This window comes from Peromyscus eremicus, chromosome 17, assembly GCF_949786415.1.
Source record: "Peromyscus eremicus chromosome 17, PerEre_H2_v1, whole genome shotgun sequence".
Taxonomy (NCBI): domain Eukaryota; kingdom Metazoa; phylum Chordata; class Mammalia; order Rodentia; family Cricetidae; genus Peromyscus; species Peromyscus eremicus.
In genome coordinates this window covers 28,796,409-28,822,285 of record NC_081433.1, presented here as the reverse complement: position 1 = coordinate 28,822,285, position 25,877 = coordinate 28,796,409, and the positions used below count along the sequence as shown (strand labels likewise).

The window sequence follows — 25,877 nt, the reverse complement described above, 5'->3', positions numbered from 1 at the left end:
AATTGAAATCTTGGCAATGCCTAATGGATGAGGACAGAATGGATGAATTTAGTTTTCGGTTACTAATGCCTGTTGCATATGAGAAAGGCTTCATTTTAGCTTTGGGTCAGCTGAATCCCCATCATCATGCTGAACACTGTCCTGGAATGGAACTCACTATGGCCTGTGAAAATAAATTTTCATCCCAACTTCATCTGAACACATCTGCATGGGTGCACTTTGTGTAAGCTGGAAAAGCTCTCCAGGATCACGATTTTGTCCCTGATAACCAATGCAGTGTTTCATTTCCTGTAAAAGTTGGAAGGGAGGCATAAAGGAAGAATGAAAAAGAAAAAAGAAAAACATGTATTGGAGTGAATTACTTGTACATTTTTCAATTACTAATTAATTATCTTAGTTCCATGTTGCTAATTTTTCTTTTTTTATTATTTCTAATTCTAGACATTAGAAGCTTGAAGCATTTTTCACTATCTTCAAGTGTTGGCTGGATGGTGTTAGATTTCTGAAAGAAATACACCTTCCCTTTTCCAGCTTCTAGATTCCTTCTCACATGTTTTCTGGCATTTGTATCTTATTTTCTTTTTCTTTATGTTTTTATTAAAATTTTTATATAATATATTTTTTATACTCTTCTCCTCCCAAATCCTCCCAACCTCCATATCCACCCTACCTCAGGTTCTATCTCTCTGTCTTTCTCTCTCTCTCTGTCTCTCACTCTTTCTCTTCTGTATGTGTGTGTCAAGAAACAACAAAACACAAAAAACAAAAATGAAATAAACAATAAGAGAAAAATTCCAAACCAAACCAAACAGTACATACACACAGAACTGGAGTCTATGCTGGTCAATCTTTCCTGAGCGTGTCTCCTGTGTGGAGTATCGATGACAAGGTCATGTGTGATTTTACAGCCTTGGAGAACATGAGAAGAGAGGTTCTCAATGTTTGTCTTGCATAGTGTGTTTTCAAAGTGACCCATCTAAAGTGCTTGTGGAATTTATCGAAATGGCAAATATTAACTGATTTTTAAAAAAAGCATAAGAGTTAATTACAAATGATTTTTAGAATAACATCTATTTTCAACTCTTCATTTATTTCATATTACCAATGTAGGTTCTTTTTAAATTTTTGTTGTAGAAGTCCAAATCAGTATGCTTTTGATATATTTTCACTTTCCTAACTACAATGTGGTTAATAAGAAGACAGCTCTGCACAAAGTTGAGCTGAAGTGGTCATTCGAACCAAAAGACAAGGTCACATCATATTTTATTCAATGTGGTTAGTTGAAATATGACTACCTTTAAATAAAATGTTTTAACATATCACCAATAAGTTAGAGTACATTGGACATTTTACTGTTAATGATTCCTTTGGGTAGAGGAAGTATATTCTCATTGCTATTTACCTGAATGATGCTAATTATCATTGACATTGATGAAGAAAAATAATTAAGGTCATTTCACTATAATGAGAAACTGACATTGTTTATAACTAGAGATGAATGGTTTATATTGACTCATAATTTTAGAAGTGCCAGCTCAATGGTATGTACACCCATTGCTTTGGACTATTTTGTGAGGAATACTAGATTTTAAGGATAGAGAACAGAAGGTAAACACACTGCTCAGTTCTTGCACCAGGAAGAGGAAGTGGCCACAGATCCACAATCCCTTTGGACACATCACATGACCTAGAACATTGTTTTTGTCTCCACCAACTAAAAGATGTACAGCCCTCTAATAATGCCATCCTAGAAACCACGATTTCCTTTTATAAGATTTTGGAGCTTGTTATCTAAAATATAACAAATATTAAAGTTTGAATTGATTTGTTTATATTTTTAGGTATTATAATGTAATATTCTTCATCAAAACATTGCTAATATTAATTTTATTGATTGTTTTTCTAATGTTAAGACAAATTTATATTCATGTGATATTTTCTGAAGAATTACCTCTTGTTTTCAGCATGATAACATTTTTATGACTGTTACTTGTTCTATGAATAAACAGAAGCCTTTAAATGTCTTTTCTTATGTTATTTTGTATGGATTTGATAGAATATCTTTAAGTTATTAGAGTTCCAGATTTCTTATTATATGAGGATACTGACAGAATATGTGTGTGTGTGTGTGTGTGTGTGTGTGTGTGTGTGTGTGTGTGTGTATGTATGTATGTATGAAGCATAATTTTAGGTAAATATAAAATAGTATGATCCATTGAGGTTTTATCAAACAACCTTTGTGTTACTTGTCCCTCCTCCCTCTTTCTCCTGTGTTTACCTTCCTTGCTCTTCCCCAGTTGGAACCCCACATTACAGGTCCCCATTTCATATTCTATCTACCCTGCTAGTCTTCTCTTACCTCCTGCCCCCACTGTCTCTTTCCTTAAGAGAGAATGCCTTTTAAATTAGAGAAGCGCAATTAAATAGAGTAAAAATAACATAGCTAAAGTATTTTTAATATGATTATTCCATCCTGTGCCCAACATAATGTATTTTCCCTCCATTTGTAGGAGCAAATTCATCCCACTTGAGAGGAAAGAGTAATGAGGTGAATTACGGTATTCACGTTTTGATGTGTTTACAAACAAAAGCCTACTATAATTGTTAGACATTGAAGGTGTCTGAAAATTCGTGTTGTCCGGAACCTAATGTGAATGAGAGTCAGTCTTTAACTACTGTTGTGATTGGTTATGCAAAGAGGGTTAGAGCACTACAAACTCCTGTTCTCCTTCCTTCCTTTGTCTTAAGATTCTGGAGTCCTTAAGGAGAAGCATAATTGTATGCAAAAGTCACTTTCTTCTTTGCCTCCATTCAAAAAAGAAGTGAAATATATTCATGGTCATTGTCATTTTAACGGAAAAACCAAAAATTAGAAATTCCTCTTGACAAATATAAGAACAAATGCAAATATAATCGAGACATTTCCTATGTTGATTAAGTTCCAAAGAGAGAACTGAGGTGACCCAACTGTTCTCTTCCACTTAGCCACACGTCTCCTGTCCACTGTTACTGCGATCCTCACTGTAGAACTCTTCTGCTTGGACTTAGACAGAAAATGGCTCCATAAAAACATATAAGCCAATGAGTAGATAATGAGTACCTAGTGACTAATGATTTGGAAAACACATTCAGGGTGTAGAGAATAAAGATTATTCTGTCAAAAGGTCGATTGAAATCAGGTGTGGAAGTGCTCACTTCTAATTCCAAGCCTTAGGGGTAAGAACATGTTGAAGCCCAGTCCTGTACCAGCATGTTCTATTTAGTGACTTCCACGACAGCCAGAGCTAAATATTGAAACCCTGTCTCAGAAGGAGTAGGAAGAGGATGAGGAAGAGAAAGAGGAGGAGGAAAAAGAGATAAATTTAACTTTAATGGCATTTCTGTTTCATTAAATATGTTTTTTAGAGATGTATAAAGGATGACATCCTAACTGATATCTTATACATTTTTCTGCATATGAATCAGCATAATACATATTTTTCTATAGTTTGTCATGTGAGTTCATGACATATGCTGAAGTGAGGCAAAAGAAAATTTTACTGTGTCCCAATAAATAATGACCAATTATTATACATAACATTTCTAGATAAATTTATAGTGCTTTATTTAATTTTCAACTCATTTGAATGCAGTTTAAATTTATTCGTATATTCAAATAGATTTAGTGTATAGCTTCTAAAAGCAATGAAAATTAGATTAAAATGATTTCTTATTTATTTGAAATTCAGAACTGACTCAGTTGCCTATCTAACATGACAAATATAGCAGTCTGGCACTTGAGAGAATTCCTAATTAAAAGAAAATTAATATTTGGCATTAGATTCCCCAAAGTTACAGTGAACATCTAGCATAAACAGTTTTGATCTAATACCTATAAAGATCATTTTAGTGATTATTACTTATTGCCAATGTCTGGATCTTCAGTTCAATTCCATTGATCAACATATCTGTTTTTGTGTCAATATTTTGGTTTTCTTTCTGTACCTCTTTGTACAACCTAAGGTTGGGGATGGTGATACCTCTAGCAGTTTTGTTTTGTTTTGTTTTTGTTTTTGTTCTTTTTATTCAGGATTGTTTTAACTATTTTTTTTTGTCTTTCTGTGTGAAGCTGAAAATTGTCCCTTCAAGATTTGTGTTGGAATTTTGATGGGAATTATATTGAATCTGTAGATTGCTTTTGGTAGGATAGCCATTTCTTCTATATTAATAATACCAATCCATGGACATGGGAGATCTTTCCATCTTCTTATATCTTCTTCAATTTCTTTCTTTATGTCTTAAACTTTTTAATCATACAAGTTCTTCTCTTGCTTGGATAGAGATATTTCAATTTATTTTATTTTATATTATTTGAGGCTGTTGTAAAAGGTGATTTTACCCTGATTCCTTTCTCAGTCCATTTGTCCTTTTGTATATGTTAGGGCTACGAATTTTTGTGAGTTAACTTTGTATCCTGCTACTTTGCAGAAAGTGGTTATCAGCTGTAAGAGTTTCCTGGTAGAATTTTTAGGGTCACTTATGTATTTTGACTTCCTCCTTTCCAATTTATATCACCTTGATTACCTTCAGTTTAGAATTGCTCTAGCTAGGACTTCAAATATTGTATTTAATAGATATGGATAAAGGGTACAAGCTTGCCTTACTCCTGATTTTTGTGGAATTGCTTGAGTGGTTTTTGTTTTTGTTTTTGTTTTTTTCATTTGAGTTGATATTGGCTATGGTCTTGCTCTAAACTGCCTTTGTTGTGTTAAGTTCTGTCCATTATATTCCTGATTTCACCAGCTTTATCAAGAAGGGGTGATGGATTCTGGCAAAGGCCTTTTGTGCATCTAATGATATAATCATGTGTTTTTTGTCTTTCAGTTTGTTTATATGGTGGATTACATTGACAGATTTTCCTATGTTGAAACATCTCTGCATATCTGGGATGGAGCCTACTAGATCAGGGTGGATGATTTTTTTGATGTGTTCTTGGATTCAGTTTGCAAGTATTTTATTGAGATTTTATTACACCCAGTTTCATAATGGAAATTGATGTATAATCCATTCTGTTTGTCAGGTCTTTGAATGTTTTGAGTGTCAGGGTAACTATCCTCATGAAACAAATTGAGAAATGTCCCTTCTGCCTATTATGTGAAATACCTTGAGGAGCATTTGGTTAACCCTTCTCAGAAGGCCCAGGGGAATTCAACACTAAAACCACATATACCTAGGTTTTATTTATTTAATTTTTTGGTTGGTAGACTTTTAAATACTACTTCTACTTCACTATAGGCTTTAGGTCTGTTTAAGTTGTTTATCCAATCTTGATTAACTTTGGTGGATGGTATTTATCGAGAAAATTAGCCATTTCTTTTAGATTTTTCAATTTGGTGGAATGCAGGCTTTTAAAGTACGCTATTATGATTCTCTGGATTTCCTTGGTGTTTGTTCTTATGGCCCCTCCACTATCTCTAATTGTGTTCATTTAGATTTAATCCTTACTGACAAACTGAAGTTTTGGTTGATTTCTGCTCTTGCATTCAGCCATACAGATCCTGTATTGTTACTAGTCGTATGAACCAGTGTTTGAAAATAAATATTGTCACTGTTCTCTAATCATATTTCTGTCACCTTGCCTAGGAAATTTTCATAATCACACAGCACTAAAGATTAGTATTTGAACTTTGCGCAAGGATAACTATCCTATCAGGATGTTACAGTCTGTATTAAAATGTCAGTCAATGATATATGTAAATATCTCTCCTTGATATATGTAAATCTTCATTTGGGGATATTCTTTCAAATGCCAACCCCCCCAGCCAAATCACATAATTATTAATCTACCTTAGCTGAAACAATTATGTTACCTTTCATACCCATAATAAGGAATTTTCTATTTACAGAATCAAAGTATCATAAGAATGAATCCTTTAAAGAAATGAGTACTCTACATTAATAAAATTATAAAAAACAAACGAACAAGCATTGTATGCTCTACAGAGTTTTTGTTACATGGAGAAATATCTATTAAGGCTCAGAGACAGGCAGATGCCAATAGCTGTTAGTCCGGGAAGTAAAATCTGTAATCCAGGAGTTACAAAGGCAAAACATAATAGTTTTGCCTCTGGAACTAGTAGTCTTCCTCCATCGCTCCACATCCAGGTGCGCATTAATATTTATTTTAAAAGATCATTAAGTAGACCTAATCCATTTCCCTGTGTCATTAGTTATTTTAAGATATTTTAAGCCTTAGCAATATTTACTCCTGACAATACCGGTCCTGCCTGAAGAACTGACATGTTTTATATTCCCCTCCACAGGATGGTACAGCCATATTTGTTCAGATTTTAGTGAAAAGTTTTGAATTGCACTGTATTATTAATATAGGCTTCATGACATTTATGAAACAAGCATGACATTCTTACATAAAAATATATGAAGAAAACTAGATCAAAAGAAAATAAGGTGTAATCTGAAAAAAAGGATTTACAACATTTGCTTGAATTTTACTGCAAAGCAATTTTGTCATTATAACTTTAAAAGAGAAAGACTTCCCTTCATTTTTAGAAAGAAAAACACTCTCTTTTTCTCACTCAAATTGTAGAAAAGCTCTAGTAGTCTGGAAAATCAGTCAGTAAGTATGTTCAGGTCAGGTTTCACTCTACTATCTGAACAAGACACTGGAGTCCCTGACCTCCTCAGACAACAATGACCCTAGATGAACTCAACTATAATGAAATGAATTAAAGTGGCTCTCAGTTTTAGATAGAGCCTTAACTCCACAGAAGTCAAAGTATCATGGATTCTGTGGTCTCTGCAAAGCTCTCTGGTAGACAGTGGCTAAGTGCTATTTGAAACCTGTCTGTAAATGTCTAGCACTGTGCTGACCTGAGCCCACCATCGGCAGTTTCTTCGTGCTCTTGAGATATGGGAAATCTGACCTAAGTATTTCAGCCTATCCTATTTCTCAAATCCACTTAGCTCTGAAATAAAGCAATGAGAGAGATGGGTCTTTGTTTGTTGATTGGAACAGAAGGTGACTTGTCTCTATCTACAGTAGTAATAATTTAATCATAAAAGCAGTTAACATGAAGTATTCATATCCACCTTCTTTGGCCTGTTTCCCTCTGTCTTGTACTCCTTTTCCAATGCTAAATTTTCAATTGACCTGCACCTGTTTTCAGTTCAGGGAAGAATATTGATGCATAGACTCAGATGAGAGCCACTGTGTATACAGACTTGCTTATCCTGACTGCTGTGTTCATGCTGTCTTCAGGAACTGAAGGAGCAGTATTTGGGCACTCTGTGGAAACACCTCATATCAGAGCAGAGCCATCCCAAGACCTCAGGTAAGTCATGCTTGGACCATGTCATAGTTCCCCTCATTATTTACCACCTTAGACACGTGGATAAGTAAAAGGGTGCTTGTGTTATGAATCTGTACAAAACAGAAATCAACATTTCATAACTTCATAGTAGTCAGATATTTGAAGGGAAGATAGTGAGTTATTCTAACTTCTCTATTTTCCCAAACATACATGACATGAACACAAAAATAATGAGAACGAGTTTAGCAAATGAAAAGAGACAGCTATTGAGGAAGTATAGAAGAATACTCATTACATTAGGCATTCTGGGAAATCAGACATAGATGAGATACAGGATATAGATAAACAGGCATAAAGGAAATAAAGGAAGAAGGATTGGAAGAGAAAATCAAAGAATCAAGGCATGTGAAGTAGGTAGAACACAGAGCAAAAGAGACACTGAAAGCAGTATTTAATAGCACTTTGTCCTGCAGTGGTACATCAGTATAATGCCGTGGTACCTCAGTATAATGCCGTGGTACCTCAGTATAATGCTCTTGTACCTCAGTATAATGCCGTGGTACCTCAGTATAATACTAATAGTACTGCAATCTATCTAAGCCTTGATGCCATGCAAAAGCTATCCCTACCCACAACATTGTAAGGGATCTCTCCAAAACAGTCATGGAAACTTGTATTAAAACATGAAAGAATATCTATAACTACTGCACACTCTCTTTTGTTTTTGTTTTTGTTTTTGTTTTTTTGAGACAAGGTTTCTCTGTGTAGCTTTGGAGCTTGTCCTGGGACTTGCTCTATAGACCAGGCTGGCTTCGAACTCACGGAGATCCACCTGCCTCTGCCTCCCAAGTGCAGGGATTAAAGGCGTGCGCCGCTGCCACCACCACCTGGCTTGCACAGATGTTCTTAATTCAGCAAATATATTAACATTTTATGGAATAGGATGGATTACTTGATTTCTGTTCAGAAAATTACACTCCAAAGCGTATCTGCTGCAATGGGTTTGTAAAAGGCAAAAATCTAATCTTAAAATCACTATTATGAGATAACTGTATCAGAGATAGAATCTCTTGAAAAAATACTCAATAAGATTCTTAATAAAAACATTTGATTTCTAGTTTAGAGAGATGGCCAAGGGAGTGAGAGTTCTTGACATACTCACAAAATGATGGGAAAGCAAAAAATAACATGTGTGTAGGAGCTATTCATGACTTAGCTAATATGACTGTATCCCCAGTACTATGGGAGAGATGGTAGGGTGGGGAAATAGAAAGATCCATGACTTAATGGCCCTCAGCCTCTTTATAGATTCAGAAAGAGGGTCTGACTTAGAGGAATAAAACAGTAAGTGATAAAGCAAAACATTTAGTGTTCTACTCTGGCTTCTACACATGTGTGTACAAATGTGTATGTGTGAGCACACAGATACAAACTTGCATATGAACAGTCCATATGCTACAGAAACAAAAACCAAACTCACATTCATTCACACACACACACACACACACACACACACACACACACACACACACACGCATTTTATTTTATGAAAGTCATTGGTCAGCTTCTGTCATTGAATAAGCAGAAACATGGTCAAATGAAAATAGAGGTGACTTTTTAAATTTAAAATATATTCTTCTCTCATATAATACATTCCTGTCACATTCCCTCCACTCCCAACCTCCCCTCTTACCCAGATCAACTCCCAATCCTATTTCTTCTTCAGGAAAGATCAGGCCTCTAAGAGATGACATCCAAATAGAAAAAAAAAAAAAAAAAAAAAAGATATAATAAGAAAGATTGAGCCTAGACAAGGCAACTCAGCAGGAGGATAACAGATACAAGAGCAGGCAAAAGAGTCAGAGATACACCTGCTCCCACTCTGAGGAGTCCCACAGAAACACCAAGCTGCTAACAGCCATAGCTTAACATGCAAAGGATCTGGTGCAGACCCCTGCAGGCCTCTTGCTTGCCACATCAGTCTCTGGGAGCCCTGCTTAGTTCATTCAGTGGCCATGTTCTCCTGGTGTCCTCCACATCCTCTGACTCCTACAGTCTTTCCTCCCCTTCTTCCATGGGATTCCTTGAGCTCGAGGGGAGGTATCTGAAAAAGGCCTCCAATTTAGACCCTCTCTCTACCAATGTCTGACTATTGGCCTCTGCACCCGCTCCCATCTAGTGTGGGAGAGAGCCTCTCTGATGAATCCTGGGCAAGGCACCAATCTATGAATATACCAGAATACCATTTGGAATCATTTCATTGTTTTCTTACAACCCTCCCTCTCTCCCTCTCTCCCTCCCACCCTACTCCCTCCCTCCCTCCCTCTCCTCTCCCCTCCCTCTCTCTCTCTCTCTCTCTCTCTCTCTCTCTCTCTCTCTCTCTCTCGTTGTTTGCTTTGGTTTTGCCAGCTGTGTTTGGTTCTACCCTAAGTAGCTTGCCCATCCAGACTCTGATTCCTTGTCATCTAGGCAGTGTAGAACATGAGCTCCCTCTAGTGGCATGGGCCTCAAGTTAAACCAAACATTAATTGGTCCCTCCCACAAGTTCTGCTCCTCCATTGCTCCAGCATATCTTGCACACAGGACACATTGAAGATGGAGGGTTGTGGTGTCCAGGTTTCTCTTTCCATAGCCTGCAGAGTATCTTGTCACACATATGCAAAATGAGTTGAAAATTTTAGTACAAAAGAACAAGCATTTTTATAATAACATATTCAGAATTTCATAGTCTTGTCCTATTTTCTGTGACTTCTGTTCTGACTAATGGAGAAACACAGGTTCAATAATCTATTGATTATTACCAGAAGGTGTTTTTTTATGTGATCCTTAATTTTTAATTTTCATCAAACTATTAATTCACAAACTACATATTCTATGCAAAAACTGGAGGGATTGAGAAATGTTAAAGGCAGTGCATAAACCACACTTTTTAATGTACTTTTAGTCTTGAGGGTCTGTCTCAAGAAATAAAATAATAGATGACAAAGAAGAACATTCAATGCTCTTCTCTGGCTTCCACATATATGTGCACATACATACTACATATGCTACAAAGACATAACACACATATTGGCACATACATAGACACACACACACACACACACTCACTCACTCACTCACTCACTCACTCACTCACTCACTCACGTTCATGGCCCTTAGGAATTTAGAATGTTTGGGATAACTGTGACCCTTCTCCACATTAGAGAGTACATTCCTGGTATACAGAACCTACATGCTCTCTAGATATTCTGAATATTGTAACAGAAAACAATGTATCTCGTGTTGTAGTGTGAAAGGTAGTTGTCAGTTTGAATGATTGTAACAAAATGCCTCTAAATAATGAGACAGTGACTAAATAAATGTGACCTAAGAAATCAAATCTCCTAGGGATGCATATGGATGACATCAATTCCAATTGTTGTAACTGGTCTAATGTAGCTTTTATATACAGCAGTCCATGTTATTACTCATGTGGCATATAAACACAGCCAGCCTCTGGAAGTTTGAAACAGAATGGTTTCAAATGCTGAATATGAGGGGGAAGGATGGATTGAGAAGATGTTGGTCAAGGATGCATAGTTATAGTTGAGATGCTCAAGTGTCCCTTTTCAAAGCAAATGGATCATAGATAATGTGAAAGCTAGAGGAAATGACTCATAGTGTTTCCATCAGGCAGGGGCAGTGAAGGCTTTGTGAGATAGCTGTGTTCAATCTGATTTTAGCAATGCATGATATATGCAAGTCAACAAATATTCCCAGTATTCTATAAAGATATCTGTTTTCTTTCCATTTAAATGTTGAAATTAATTTAACTTTGGTATTCAAATGTATGTGCAAAATTAGGATATACCTAAATAAAAACTGCATGTATTAGAAGAGACTAATTCTTTGTGTTGGTTTGTGAGTCCTAAAATAATCTTTTTGGTTCTATAATTTTAGTCATTATGTGTATGTTATATCATCTTATTATGAAAAGTCTACTACTATGGGAATTGCACTATGTGTGACTTTAAATGTCCTACAGAAGTCTCAAAATTTGCAAGTATATGTGTGAAATAAATTATAGTTGGTATATGATGTTTCTGATTTTTTTTCTGTTCTGATCATCCATTACTTTAACATTGAATAGGCTTGACTTATCATCTAAAGCTAAAATAGTCTGACTACTCCCAAGATGAGGGTTGCTAATTTAAATTTCAAAACTGAAGCAGAAACAGTACAGTGATAATTGGGCTATTTAATTATTCATCTGTGTACTCAAATCTAAAACAGAATGCCTGAGATCTTGACATATTGATGTTGCTGACAATTTTCAACAGGAAGTACTTTTAGCTGATGTGATGCTCATCAGGCAAGTGAAATGGCTTTGGCTGAGTAAATAAAGCAGTACACAGTCATGATGATGTTATCAAGAATAATTCTTTATAAGATGCAATAGAGAATAGATATCTGTTTTTGGAAATGTGAGTTTGTACAGTTTATTCAACAGATTTTTATGAGTATTTAATATGTTCTGAGCTCTGTACTAGGTTTCATGGAAACTTCAAATGCACACTTGTAGCCTTCATTTGTTTTACTTTTAAGACAGTATTTCTGCATATTAGGGCCTTATATAGCAAAAAATACTCTTAAGTAAGCAAAGTATTAATAAAGGTATGATATATATGCAATATTATATGTGCATATTCACACTATTATTTAATATTATAATGTTATATACACACACAAACATGTAGACATACACACATTCACCTTTGTGTAAGATGTTTCTGCTTGTTAGGCTTTATGTCAAACTGCCTAAGAATTTCCAGAAATGCTTAAAGTCTTTCCACCAAAATAAATACTATCAGTTGCTGTCCAGTCTCACCAATATTTGGTGTTAGCAAGCTTACTGATTCAAGTAGTTGCAGAGAGAACAGGTTGGTGTTGCATTTCTACTGTTTGCTATTATCCAGCAGGTAACAATATGAACCACTTTTCATGCACATATCTGAAAGTCATGTACCTTTCCTGACATGTTCACGTATTCTGTAAATACTGGATGATTTTTTTCACATATCCTGGTACCAGGTATTTATAATATATCATGTTGTGGATATTATTTCCCAGTCCATTTTGTATTCACTTCATTTGTGGTAATCTTGAAAGTACACTTTAATCTGACAATATCGAACACAGTTTTAAATGTGTAATAAATAGTATATGCTGTGGCCTGTGACACTGTGATCCTTCCAACCACAAAGATATTTTCTATTGAAAGCCTTATGACCTCAACTTCTGTATGGTAGTGTATAGTAGAGACTGAAGTTTATTTTGTCATATAGATATCCAGTTATTCCAGTATTATTTGTGACAAAGACATTGCTTTCTTCTCTGAAAAACGTCACTGCCCCTGTCCAGCTCAGATGTATGTGTAAGTCAAACAACTTGTTTATAAAACACATTTTATTTCACTGTATCAGTTGTGGAACAGTGTCAGTTCTGTCTTGATTACTGCAGCTTTGCAGTAATTGTTCAGGTCGCTAACACTGTACTTAGTCAAGACTGCTTTGGGTACTTAGGGATCGTTGCACTAGCAGCATAACCCAGAGGAAATGAAGCAATCACTGTAATATTGAAGTTATAATAATGTATATTATAGGTACCATATGGATAATTAGAGCATCCAATTTTAGTATGGGTGTAATAATTGTAGTTTAGCTATATAGCAATGTTCCAGTATTGGAAGTTAGTTCATATTACCTTACTGTAATTATTATAGAAGAGAAAAATCTAACTACATATTGTGAGGACTGTAACATTCTGTTTTTTAAAATGCTTTAAACTATGAGTAGATGGCTGATCACTAGAAAATATAGCAGCAATTGATATTTGAAGTAGAGAAAATTTGTAGTTTCTTATTCCAATTCCTGTGTTGAATTCATTCATTAGATTGATATGGCTTTTGCACATAGTAATTTGGTTTGAGTAGCTTATACTTCGATTTGCTACTTTGTTGCTCTTTGGGAGTAACTGGCACAATGAAAGACTTTGCAGCAGCATGCTCAAAGTAAGGGATGCCATTCTATTATCCTGAAGTTTGTATCATAGCTCCTAGAAGCACCAGCTTCTAATAAGTGCCTTGGAAATATTAATATGAATTAAATGCACAATTACACAATGTCCAACCTATTTTGATAAGTTGTCAAGGCTAGTTACAGTGCTTCTTACTTCAAATCTTGGAAACAAACTAAATATATTTGTTCAATAATGTAGTTTGTGGACTCTGCGAGGATTCTAATGCCTTTTAAAAGTGTGATAAAACTTTTGAGTAAGTATAAAATTTGTCTTATTATTGTCAACATATGAAAAATTTTAATCCTTTTGTGGTATACCTGAGGGACAACACCCTGTGGGTATATTGTTTTCTGAAGAGGTGGCTTCTTACCCATTCAACACACGATACAAGAGACAATGTCCTACTCCAGTCCTTGCACCTATTGGTCATTATAAATGCTGAAGGTAGATAACTCAGATAATCTGCATCTCTAATTGTTAAAAATGAAACCTTCCAGTTCACAAAAATGCCAGTGGTACAGTTAGGAAAGTTTTGATTCTGGAACCATACATACATCAGATTAATATGTTATTACATGATGTTTTTCCCATGAAAAAATTATACTAAGTATTCAGGAAAACTTATCAAAAATGCTTCAGATTGCTTCAGTTTTTATGTGCCTAAGAAATATGTGATGACTACCACTTACTTTGTTCAACATTAAACTAAAAATGTAAGAAATCCTCCAACTAGTCTAGTAAGTTTTATTACACATACTCTTTAACTAAATTCTCCTTTAAAATTATTTGTGTGTATTGCTTGACTGAGTATTGCTTATTATTCAAAACAGAATGTGCTATTATAATGACATTTGAATTATTTTTTTTACAATTATCACATTTTATTACATCAATACTAGCAAAGTATACAACTGAGACTTATTTAATTCAAAGTCTTAATTACCTCAGTACTTAAGGAATTTTGCAGTAGTATAAAATTTCTACAATTTTGGTAATGCTGTACATACCAGGCAATTCATAAATACAAATATTTAGCAATTACATATTTTCAGAAAAAGACTCATTTCAGATAAAATAAAAATATTCTCATAAAACATAATTTGCAAGTTTGAACTTCATGCACTGAGTATCAGAAACTAAGCTCAGAGAATCTGATTTATTTTCCCCAGTCTTAAGTCACTGTACCAAAGAGCTTGCTCAGCACTGAAGCATTTATGTTGGTATTTGGTCAATGGATGTCTCATAAATCTGAGCTCTCATCTGTTAAAAGGTTCCCAATATTCCCTCACACTTCATTCACCATGCATTACTGCTGGGTTTTTGTACTTTGATGCTTGTACCCACATGTATTCTGAGAAATCTACCTCCGGCATCCCACTATTCATGATTGACCTCAGGAAGTGGAACACAGAGAACTCTTTAAACTATTAATTTCCATCTGTGTCTACCTGTTCTATGAATCAAGCAAGCAGTTCTTTAAGAGGTAGAAGTAAACAATTATTGTCCATTTCCTTCCTCCAGCTGGTGTTTTCACTTATGTTCAAAATGATTTCCACTACAGCAAAATGGCTCTAGTTTTTCCAAATGTCTTTAAGTTTAGGCAATCCAAATGATTTTGATCAGTTTCTGTCATATGTGATGACATTCTTGTCAACAAGTATATGAGCAACAAATAGGAGGTCATGGGGGAGGGATTTGAGGAAGATGGGGAGACACACACACACACACACAGAGAGAGAGAGAGAGAGAGAGAGAGAGAGAGAGAGAGAGAGAGAGAGAGAGAACACAAAGTATTGTCCTACAACATGCTATCACACTCTGACACATATCATGTTACTGAAACTTTACAGCAACGAAACAAAACTCAATTCTCACTTCAAAGAAAATACATTTCCGAGCCAAATATGAGTGACTATGGCCTGAGAATATGGACTCAGACTTCCTCCAAAATCCATATTTTAATATGGAAATAGTTTTGTTGTTGTTGTTGTGGTGTTGTTGTTGTTAATGAATAAAAGAAATTAGAAGCACTTTTCAAATACACTCATGAAAGGCTCAGTCTGATGGGTGCAGCAGAGGGGGGATATTTCTGTCACAGGTTTGAGATGCTTCTGATGGTATTCTTTGTTTGGAATTTGGGTGTTGCTGGAAAACGAGGCAATTCCAAAATGATGTACATGATAGTCACAATGGTGTTAGGTGAGTAGCTACTAAGGGAGTAAAAGATAGCCCAAGATAATTGAACTCTGCATCAATAACATTCCTACTTTCTACCATCATGGAAATTCTAATAAGTCAATCAGATTAACAGAATCTTTAGCTCAGGTGTGGCTTTGTTCAGTTCACAGAGGAAATGGTAATTGTCAGTTCAGAGCAGATAAAACTGAGACATTATCTCTGGCTGAGCAACCTGAGCTTTACACATTTTGGACACAGAGCCTTTAAATCAATATTACTCTAGTGCAGTTTGACCATGAGTATCTGATGCATAAAATAAATACAATATAACAAGCATTTCCTGGTTAATCATTTCATAAAGATCAAATTAGAAAATCTCAAACACTCAGAATACTTGATGTGTTTAATGTTATATTACTAAATGTCAAACACAGCATAAATGAAGCCTTTGCAAATCTTATATGAGCAATTGGCTATCAAATATATGAGAAATAAGCTTGACTCTTCTCTTCAGAAATAAGTTGAATCATGTTGATTACTGGGTAAAATTAGTTTGCTTTTCCCTTTACTTATATATGTACCAAGTTACCTTTTATTGAATATTGGAGTTATATACTGGCTTTTGGAACCCTACCCCTCATATTGGGTCGTCTCACCCAGCCTTAATACAAGGAGAGGTGGTCAGTCTTATTGCAATTTGATATGCCATGTTTTATTGATACTCAAGGGAGATCTGCCCTTTTCTGGATGGAGATGGAAGAGGGAGGGGATTGGAGGATGGTAGTAGGGCGAGTAGGGGGAGGGGCCAGGAGGGGAGGACGCGGGGAGGCTGTGACTGGGATTAAAGTAAATAGATGAATAAAAAATATATAATTTGTCTTAAGTTATTAATTTATTTTTTAAATGTTCTTATCTGACTGTTATTCAAATGATTCAATCATATCAATCATGAATGATTTCAATAATGTTGTTATTGTTAATAACAACAATTATAAAGTTATTGTTATCCAACAAAGCACTAAGATGGCATTGGCCACAGTTATTACTCAAGGCAGTATTGTATATTGTATAAGGGTTATAAAATACAATTTCAAAATTCAGATTTTAAATTTTTGATACTAGATGGAAAAGGTTAGTGGTAGATTTTACTAAGTAGTGAGACTCTGAGTATTTTTTTTCAATTTTCTGGTCTGTTTTTATTCAAAATAATATATAGGTATACCTTAAAAACAGGTATTTTTATAGCTTTTCAGCTCACTCCAGGAATGGTATGAAGATGTTCAAGTGATCAATAGAGGTAAAAGTTTCAAAGTCGTTTTTATTAATGAAGGTGGAATAAAGCCAAGATTTACAATTATTGAAATCACTTCTTAATTATGATTCTCCTCTTGGATGCCACCTTCAAGGCTGCAAGTGTGGTTCCTCTATTGAGTGCTTGCATTTCAGAGACCCATTTCTTGGAGTTCTTTCTGCAAAACAGCTCTGGATCTTGTCTCAGAGGAAAGCAGTGACTCTGGATCTTGGTGACAGTGAGACTGAGGGAAGCCTCTTCCTGATGTCCTATGATGAAAACAAGCAAAGCAGCCGCATCAGCAACAGAAGAGCATGCCCCACAAAGACCAGCTGGTGCCCACCAGTTTTCATGCTAGGGATTTTATAACTGCATTCTGTTGTCCGATGATTTCATTCTTCCACAAACTGAGTCATTTAGTCTGGGGTCATTGCAATGAACCAATGAAGGTCATTCAACATGTAAAATGGTGATCTTTGTTATGCTGACTTCCAAATTTTTTAATGTACCTTTTGAAAATATTCAAGTTCACAAAATTTTGAGGGTGCACTCTTGAAGGATTGCAATATTAATGATTTTCATTAAGGTTTTCATACAAAGTTGGAACTCTTTATTGAAAAATATGTGCATGCTAAATTATGCCAATTTATTTATTAAAACTTCATCATTAATATTGATAATATATTAAAGATTTAAACATGTAAACTCATAATGACCTACTTTTGGAGCGTGATAAAGAGAACTACCATAAGAAAATGTTATTAAATTATTATATATGAGAGTAAATAATTGATAAGAACAAATGAAGATTTTATAATGAGCCAAAAAATGATAAAGTAATGAAAAATATCCTAAAACTTAACTGGGCTTGTAATCCTTGTAGTACATTGTGAGGATGTGGATTTATGCTGGCTTTGTGTAAAGATTAGTTAAATCCTAATGCCTTTTTTCCAGTTCATTATAAGTTTTCTCTCGTGTGTAAATGATATTTTGCCTTCCTTTAGGCTTGAATCACCAACCAGATCCTTGATAATGGAAGCTCCACGAGGGGTCCAGGTGAGCGCAGCTGCAGGGGACTTCAAGGCTGCCTGCAGGAAGGAACTGCACTTGCAGTCTACAGAAGGGGAGGTGAGTGGCCAAGCTGACCCTCAGATGCGGAAGCTGCTGCTTTACATGTCTTTCTTATGCATCAGGTTCCACGAGTCACAAGGAGCCACTTCATGAGAAATTGCAAACCTGGGAAATCTTGATTCCTCTTAATTATGGGATTTATCAAGCAGCTATTACTTTCTACTGAAAAGTATTCATTCCCAGGACAGTTTGAAACAGGCCTCCACATTCTTGTTGCTTCAACATTAGCTTTAAACACTAAAATGAAAACGGCCCCTTTTTCCTTTTCTCTGTGGATCTTCAGAATGTTTCTTCAACAGATTAATCTGTTTGAATGGTAGGTTTGAGTCAGAGAGGAACAAGAATTTTGGATACATTGCTGTTGCCCAAATGGGCCACTATAGATAACAATAATGATGTAGACATTTCAGAAGGCTTGGAGACAAAATTTGGAAGGTTTTCACCATAAAAAAAAATAAATAATTCTCTGAGTAGCTAAATATAGTGAACCTGATTTAAATATTATACAGTGCATGCACATGTTGAAAATTGTAAGAATCTACTAACCTACATTTTTTTATACTTTTATATATCTAATTACAATTCATTCAAAAGAAGGGAAATGTTTTTGCCAAAGTACTTCGATGTTGGTATGTTTGTTCATTTCTGTGTTCTACAATAACTACACCACAAAAAGAGAAATGATCACTATTAAAAACAGAAGTTCCTACATTCAGATGGAGTCTAAACTAATTCATAGCAGCAGATACTGCATTCAGGCATCACACATAGTAGTTGAAATGAAGAGAAACGAATTGTACTGAAAATCCAAGGTTGTGCTGTGGACAATCAATGCCATTTTAGAATTAATGCTACAAGGAACTTCCAATTTGGCATTGAGGGAAACAAGAGTCATAACTGTAAATGAAGGGTTATAGCAATATGACTATATCCACAGGGCTATAACACACAACAGTATACATGCTGGAATATTGGTGAGGGAGACTTTATATTCAAAAATTTGATTAGCATTTTCAAAGAGACAAATACCACTGATTTCAACAGGTATGAATGAGATAAATGAGTTCTTGTTAGAGAGAATATGGGGAGTGTGGATTTCAAAGCTTAGGGGTACCATTCTAGTGACAGGATTGAGTTTCAGAGCAGATGGATTATGTTGTTTATGGGGCAATACAGAGCAGATATACCAATTTCAGAAGTTGGAAAGTGAACAACATCACTGTAACTGCCTTGGCAAAAGAGAAAGAGGTGGGCAAGCCCATCAATGCTGCAACCTGGAGAGGCTCAGACATTTGGTGTTCTCATTCAATATCTCAGTTTTCTTAACTTTCTGCCAACTTTCTGAATGAAAGAAATGAAAGCAGCCAATGTGAATGGACTTATTACTGAAAATATCCCCTTTACATGAGTGAAGATATTCCTTAAGCATATTATATATATATATATATATATATATATATATATATGAACTTATAAGTATGTAAAACAAATTCCCCACACTGAGAGAATAAAATATAAAACAGTTCTGAAACATGTGCTTTGCTTAAGTCATGGGAAATACACAATATGAGCAAGATGAGCTACAGCTGATGATGTTAGGGGAATAGGGCAGATCATGCAAGATATATGGCCTGGGGGGAAATCCGTTTTTATTTGAAATGAGAGGGAAACTATAAAAGAGCTTTGAGCATTAGAGAAACATTGTTCAATTTACATTTCTTTAAAGTTCACCCTAACAATGTGATGAATAGACAAGGAGAGTACAAAATGGATGTGGATGGCCTCAAAGCCTGCAACAGAAGTATTATTAAGAAATAACGACGTAAATAAAGGAGAAAATTGAGCACTGTCTCATCCTCCTGTCAACTTTGGGAGTCTATAATTCAGAATAAGTTAAAGGTCAATGAGATAGCATGATAGGTAAAGGCACATGCTGCAAAGTCTGATGACCTGAGTTCAACCCCGAGGACCAGAGGGTGGAAGGTAAGAACTAACTTTGGTTGGTGTCCTCTGACATGTACACTAGTACACACACACATAGACACACACACACACAAACACACACAAACACACACTTACAAAATAATCAGTGTAATAGAAATCTTTAAATAAGGGAAGTAACTCCTCAAATTGAAAAATTAGAAAATTAGTTGCTGAAACCAGGTAACATTTAATAGAGAATTCAAGCATAATGATATGTAGAATTATCTCTTAGTTCTCATGATTTCCTACATCACCTGATTTTTAGACTGTGAGACTTTTCTGGTGTTTTAGAAATGACTTTACTCATTCTTTCACAAGGATTAAAAAACAGGTGAAGGAGTATATTTTTAATTAATTCCCTCCCTCTTCGTTAATATCAGCCCAACTGGTATTCTTCTTTCTCTATATAATTCTCAGACATGACTAAGAAATGAAATGGATAGCCTTTACTACAGTCATTCTCTCTCTCTCTCTCTCTCTCTCTCTCTCTCTCTCTCTCTCTCTCTCTCTTTCCTCTTCTCTTTTCTTCTCTTTCTATTGTTCTTATTGTTTTTAATAAATGTTGGCTCCATGAGCAAATTACTCACTACTACATTTCATGTTGAACAGTTGCTCTCCGAACTCTGACTCTCAAAGTGGAGACCGCAGCAAAGGTTTTAAATGGCACACAGACTTGTAACCTGTTCATAACTCCATGACAAACCATGTTGCAAAGCTCTGAGGGAGGTATCATGCTGAAAACGAATTGAGTTTTTTTTTTTCCTTTCTTCCTAGATTTTTCTAAATGCAGATACAATCCGACTAGGAAATCTACCAACCGGTTCCTTCTCTTCTTCACCCAGCTCCTCAAATTCTCGACAGATAGTGTATGAACTGTGTGTCTGCCCCAACGGCAAACTCTATCTTTCTCCAGCGGGAGTAGGCTCCACCTGTCAGTCCAGTAGCAGCATTTGCTTGTGGAGCTGAAGCGACTGATTTCTCCTCACACCAGAATAGCCTTTTGTTCCCGTCCGTCTGCTTCACAGTTTTGCTCGGTTTCCCGTGTGATCAGTGCAGAGCTTCTTCAGATGGACCACAGAGCAAACTGGTCCAGGATCAGCAGGGATTGGCGCCCACCTTCTCCTGATTCACCTGACTCAACACAGTGTGACTGACTCATCCGTGGGAGAAGCATCTCCAGCAGGAAACCTGGATCATGACATTTGCTCGAAAAGGAGAATAACTTAGGTGCCTTTGCTACGCGGAGTGAAGCACACAGTTTTAGATTTTTGCAGAACCTGGCTACGAACTGCGCACGAACACATTACCAGATGAAATTCCCAAATTCAATGGTGACATGAAATGCTGACCCCCGTCAGAAGACTAATTCTGCAGTCCGAAAGCACAATTTTCCATTCATCTTTTTTGGACGTAAACTTTTATCCCCGAATTTTAAAATTTTGAAGCATTATGTAATGCTTGCTTTACTAAAAAATTAAATTCAATACATGGTTTTTAACTAAATGAAACAAGACAAGACAAAGTCCCTGAGTTGTTTTTGTTTCTTTAAATTCAGTGTGTTGGTACTCTTTGTCTACTAAGCCTGGAATTTTGTACATTAGATAATTTTGAAAGCGCTCAGCAATATAACCTTTACAAAATTAACAAAAACGCCATTATGCTCTCATTTGCCAGATCTGGATGGCCTTCTATTTATGTGGCTATTGCATGTGACACATTTGCTTTTAACAAAACATTGGAACAATTGCAATATAAGATAGGAGGGATATACTTCCAGTGTGGAACCCATCGGTTATTTCGTTAATAATTCACATGGTGTCCTTTACCCTTAGGTTTTAATAATACTCTTTTGTTTGCTCCATTTACATTAAACTCGATTTTTAACTGCTAAAGTTAAACCAGCCTCTAATTAAATGCTAATGTTATGCATAATGCTGAGAACGGGTTCACTTTCCACGGGGACATCAACTTCAAATTAAGTATCCTTCTTTTAATTTCAGGTTCATATTTAAGAAGGTTAGAAATTAAATTATAAATTCCAGAAAAGGAAATGGTAAAAAGACAAGGGTTCAGCAGAGTGTCGGATGAGTGCTTTCTCCGTTTTGGAATCTAGTCACGCCTCTGTTCTTTGACTGTTAACATTTAGTCACTTCTATTAGACTGTTAAGTTACCATGACATCATGAACCGTAGCTCTTTCCATTCTCCGCTGTTTATTTTTGTTACTGAGTTCCCAATAAATAATTCCAGAAGATTATAGATTTGTTCATTACAGTACTCTTAATCTCAAATTATTGAAACCGACAGAATACAAGAATGTAAACTTGTATTTTAGATTTCCTAGTTTGGGAACGTGACTTGATGACTACAAGGTAAGTCTTTAATTGTCTCATCATTCCCACCTGGCACCTGTGCACACCATTAACAGCTGTGTGGAAGTTGCACTTCAGGGCTCTGTGATGGCAGAATCTTTGAAATTCTGTCCTCTGTAGCTGAGAATGAAGCAAAAGATTGAAACATGTTGATATAATTTGGTTAGCAAATATTAGAAAATTGGGTAATGCAACCGGCAAAGTAACCTCTTTGTCCAAAGTTATCTTGTTCGGGTTCCTAGCACTTCTAGTAACAGGCAAAGCTCCCTATCACTGAGCACATTCCACATTCTGCAGAAGTCTCTGTAAGGTATTTCACTTTGATCATTTTTAAAGTAGTATTGGACTTGTCCTTTGGGGTTATTATATAAGTCTATAAATTAAAATCAAAATAAAAGTTGAGATATATAATTGCTTGAAAAGTCGTAACAAAGAGCTTAATTCATTTTTAACAAATTTAATATATGAAGTTCATACATTAGTCTTCACAAAAGAGTCTCACAGTGTCTAAGACAAAAAGTTTGAGAGCCATGGATGCTGATCACTGTGTTATGTAAAGAAGACAATGGGCATTAATTTGGGACATACCAGCGTTTTAGCCATGCTAAATTAAAACAATTATAAAATTTCCTAATGAAAGGATATTAATGATTGTGATTCATAATCCTATCTATTTCTAAAGCCTTTTACTAATCAATTAAGCTGAGTTGGGCAATCTGAGACTATCTCCAGGCTTCAGTTTGAAATGAACACTTTACAAACAACAAAAATACCTAATCAAACATCCTCTGAAGGCTTTTTCAAGCACTAACATGTTCTAAGAACATATATTTCAAAAGGTAAAAGGGAACACTGAGAATTTATATGCATATCACAAGATGCCAAGAGTGAAGGGTGGTGAGAAAAAAGGAGATAAGAAACAAATTATAAGCTGGAAATGGTGGCTCACACCTTTAATTCCATCCAGCACTTGGGAGGCAGTACAGGAAGATATTTTGTGAGTTTAGGGCCTGTGTGGTCTGCAGAAGGCAATCCAGGATAGCCAGGGCTATTCAGAGAACATGTCTCAAAGATAAAACAGAAAACAAAACACATACATGTACAAGGCTGGTAAAATTTTCAACTTGATGATATTCTGAAAAGTACAGACATGAAAATATCATAGAAACTTGGGACATTCAGAATGTTGTTCAAATACTTGTTAAATATAAAAGACAGAATGCTATAGATGACTTCCTTCTACAATACTAAACAAAGGACTTGAATTGATGGCTTGACTGTTGTAGATTCTTCAGGTACAATAATCTCAAAGGTTAAGCTTTTATTAGAGGCTTAGAACATGAAATCTAAAGTCTTTGAATTCCTAACAGAGAATCATTGTTTCCTTGACAATAAAAAGTTCCAGGAGCTGAAGAACAAATTTATTCATTGCTTTCCAAATTAAATTTTACAGACCAAATGTTCATAAACACACACACACACACACACACACACACACACACACACACACACACACACTGTAGCTTATTTAAATGATGCAAATTCTCTAAATCACAAGGAAAAAATATTACTCTTAGGTGTGCTGCATGAACGTTACTCAGCCATGATGTTATCTCTATATTAACGTCATATTTAGTTTAGATCCTGCAGGCAAGAAGGGAAACGGAGGTATTGGAGAAGGAAAACTGCTGGCATTTCAATCATGATCTAGAAATGGATAAACGCACATACATTTTAAGTTCAGTGTCTCTGGGGCTCAAAGAGATATAAAGAGTATGCATTATTACTTTGAGTTCATAATTCTTCAGTGATGAAATTTAAAAAAAATCACAAAACAATCCAAATACACTAAACACCAAACAAAATACACTTTTAGGATTTTGTGGCCCACGTGGCGAGTATCTCCAACATTCTGCACTGTGGTCTTAGTCTTGGTTTTTATTGTGAGTCATATTTTTGCAATATGGAAAATAATCATTTCTCTGAGTTTGGACACTAACAACATTCAGTGACACTACAATTTGAAAATCTTAGACTATACTGCCCTGGATCTTTGAAAATATTTGCAGAAATTCTGAATTGGGTTCTGGCTGCATGTAATGATTTTAATTGTGTTTAGAAATACTCAATCATTTTGGCTGCAGTATAGTTCTTTGGCAGAAAGGTACATTAAGTGAGGTGTTCTCTTTGGTTATGTCCATCTCTTAATTCCACTGATTCTTTAAAGATGTTTAATGACCTTCTCTGAGTTCATCAGACTCTGCCAAGCTAGAATTTGCAATGATCTACTCCTTAAAAAGCTGTTCATCCATGTCAAAAAGAAAATCTTCCCAGCATCCTATTATTTTTCTCCTTATACCTGATTGTGCTCTTACCAATTGGACATCAGTTCCCTTTGGGGAAATCGTGTTTGATTGATGTATTCTGTGATATGGGTGATATTAAGAAGAAGAATGTTTGTGGCTCTTATTTTAAATCCTGTTTTAGGACTTCAAAATAACACCACCATGTATAAGCAACTTGCTTTCTGTTCTATTACTATTGATCTACATCAAACTCAAAACCTTAGGTATTTGAAAAATATGTTTTTTAAATCAATATGGCCAAGTACTAAACTTTTTATACCTATCAAAATTCCTTCATAGACTACTACTTTAATGTCTCAATTCAACAGTTCTTCATTTTCCAAACACACCATTGGTACAATAATATCTCTAATGGACTTCATCATTGTAAACGTAGTAGATCTTCATAAGGTAGCAATAGCCAGGAGAATATCTGATGCTGTTAGAATTATTGTTTACAGCATACAATTTCAATATCACATTAAATTATAATTGAAGGTATTTAATGGCCTAATCTTCTATATACAACCATCATCACCAAACACATTTTTGAGTTTTGTACATTTGAGGTATTGTTACCTTATCTGCCTGTAGCTTTGGTCTCATTAGAATTGCTCATGTGACCCTTCACTAAGTCATTTGTTGCATACACTAGCATATATTATGCTAATGATTACTGCAGAATGTCATTATAACAAGGAAAATAACATCACATTTATCTCCAATTATAAATTAATGAATGATCTCATTGGACACATTTATAGACATTGCTTTAACCTGTAACCTAGTAATCATTGAAATGTCAAAGACCAAAGACCAGAATTTCTGTTGTATTTAACTCTAGACCACTATTGCTTCTACTAATTTATTGAAATAAATAGGGGTTATAGTTATGACACAAGGAAGTAAACATGCTTCTTGCAGGAATCTGAGCTACAGCCATTAGTTACTTCTTTAGTTTTAGAAAGAAGACTTCAGTAGTGTGCTCTGCATATTTTTATATACATGTAATGAATGCCTCAGTATTCTTAAAACCAGGAAATAAAGACTACATCCAAAAGGGCGTCAGGATGGGTTAACTTAGTTGGGTTTAAAATTGCATTGCTTGCCAAAAAATATCTCTGGAAAATAATAATTAATTTGAAGTACTTCTAGAACAGGAGGGCTATTTTTTTAAGTGTTAATTGATGTGGGTCAGTCTTTCGGATAGT

The 25,877-nt window shown here is 35.3% G+C and overlaps 1 protein-coding gene across 2 annotated transcripts in view; it reads left to right on the top strand.

Moving 5' to 3' along the window:
• The window catches only part of Sgcz (sarcoglycan zeta), a 375,725-nt gene extending 354,510 nt beyond the window's left edge, over nucleotides 1-21,215 (top strand). For both annotated transcript variants that reach the window (XM_059244783.1, XM_059244782.1), the window contains 3 exons: nucleotides 7,259-7,331; nucleotides 17,841-17,964; nucleotides 20,725-21,215. In XM_059244783.1, coding sequence (XP_059100766.1) covers nucleotides 7,259-7,331; nucleotides 17,841-17,964; nucleotides 20,725-20,916 — 389 coding nt within the window. In that variant the 3' untranslated portion in view covers nucleotides 20,917-21,215. The remainder of the gene's footprint in view (nucleotides 1-7,258; nucleotides 7,332-17,840; nucleotides 17,965-20,724) is intronic.
• Nucleotides 21,216-25,877: the final 4,662 nt, after the last annotated feature.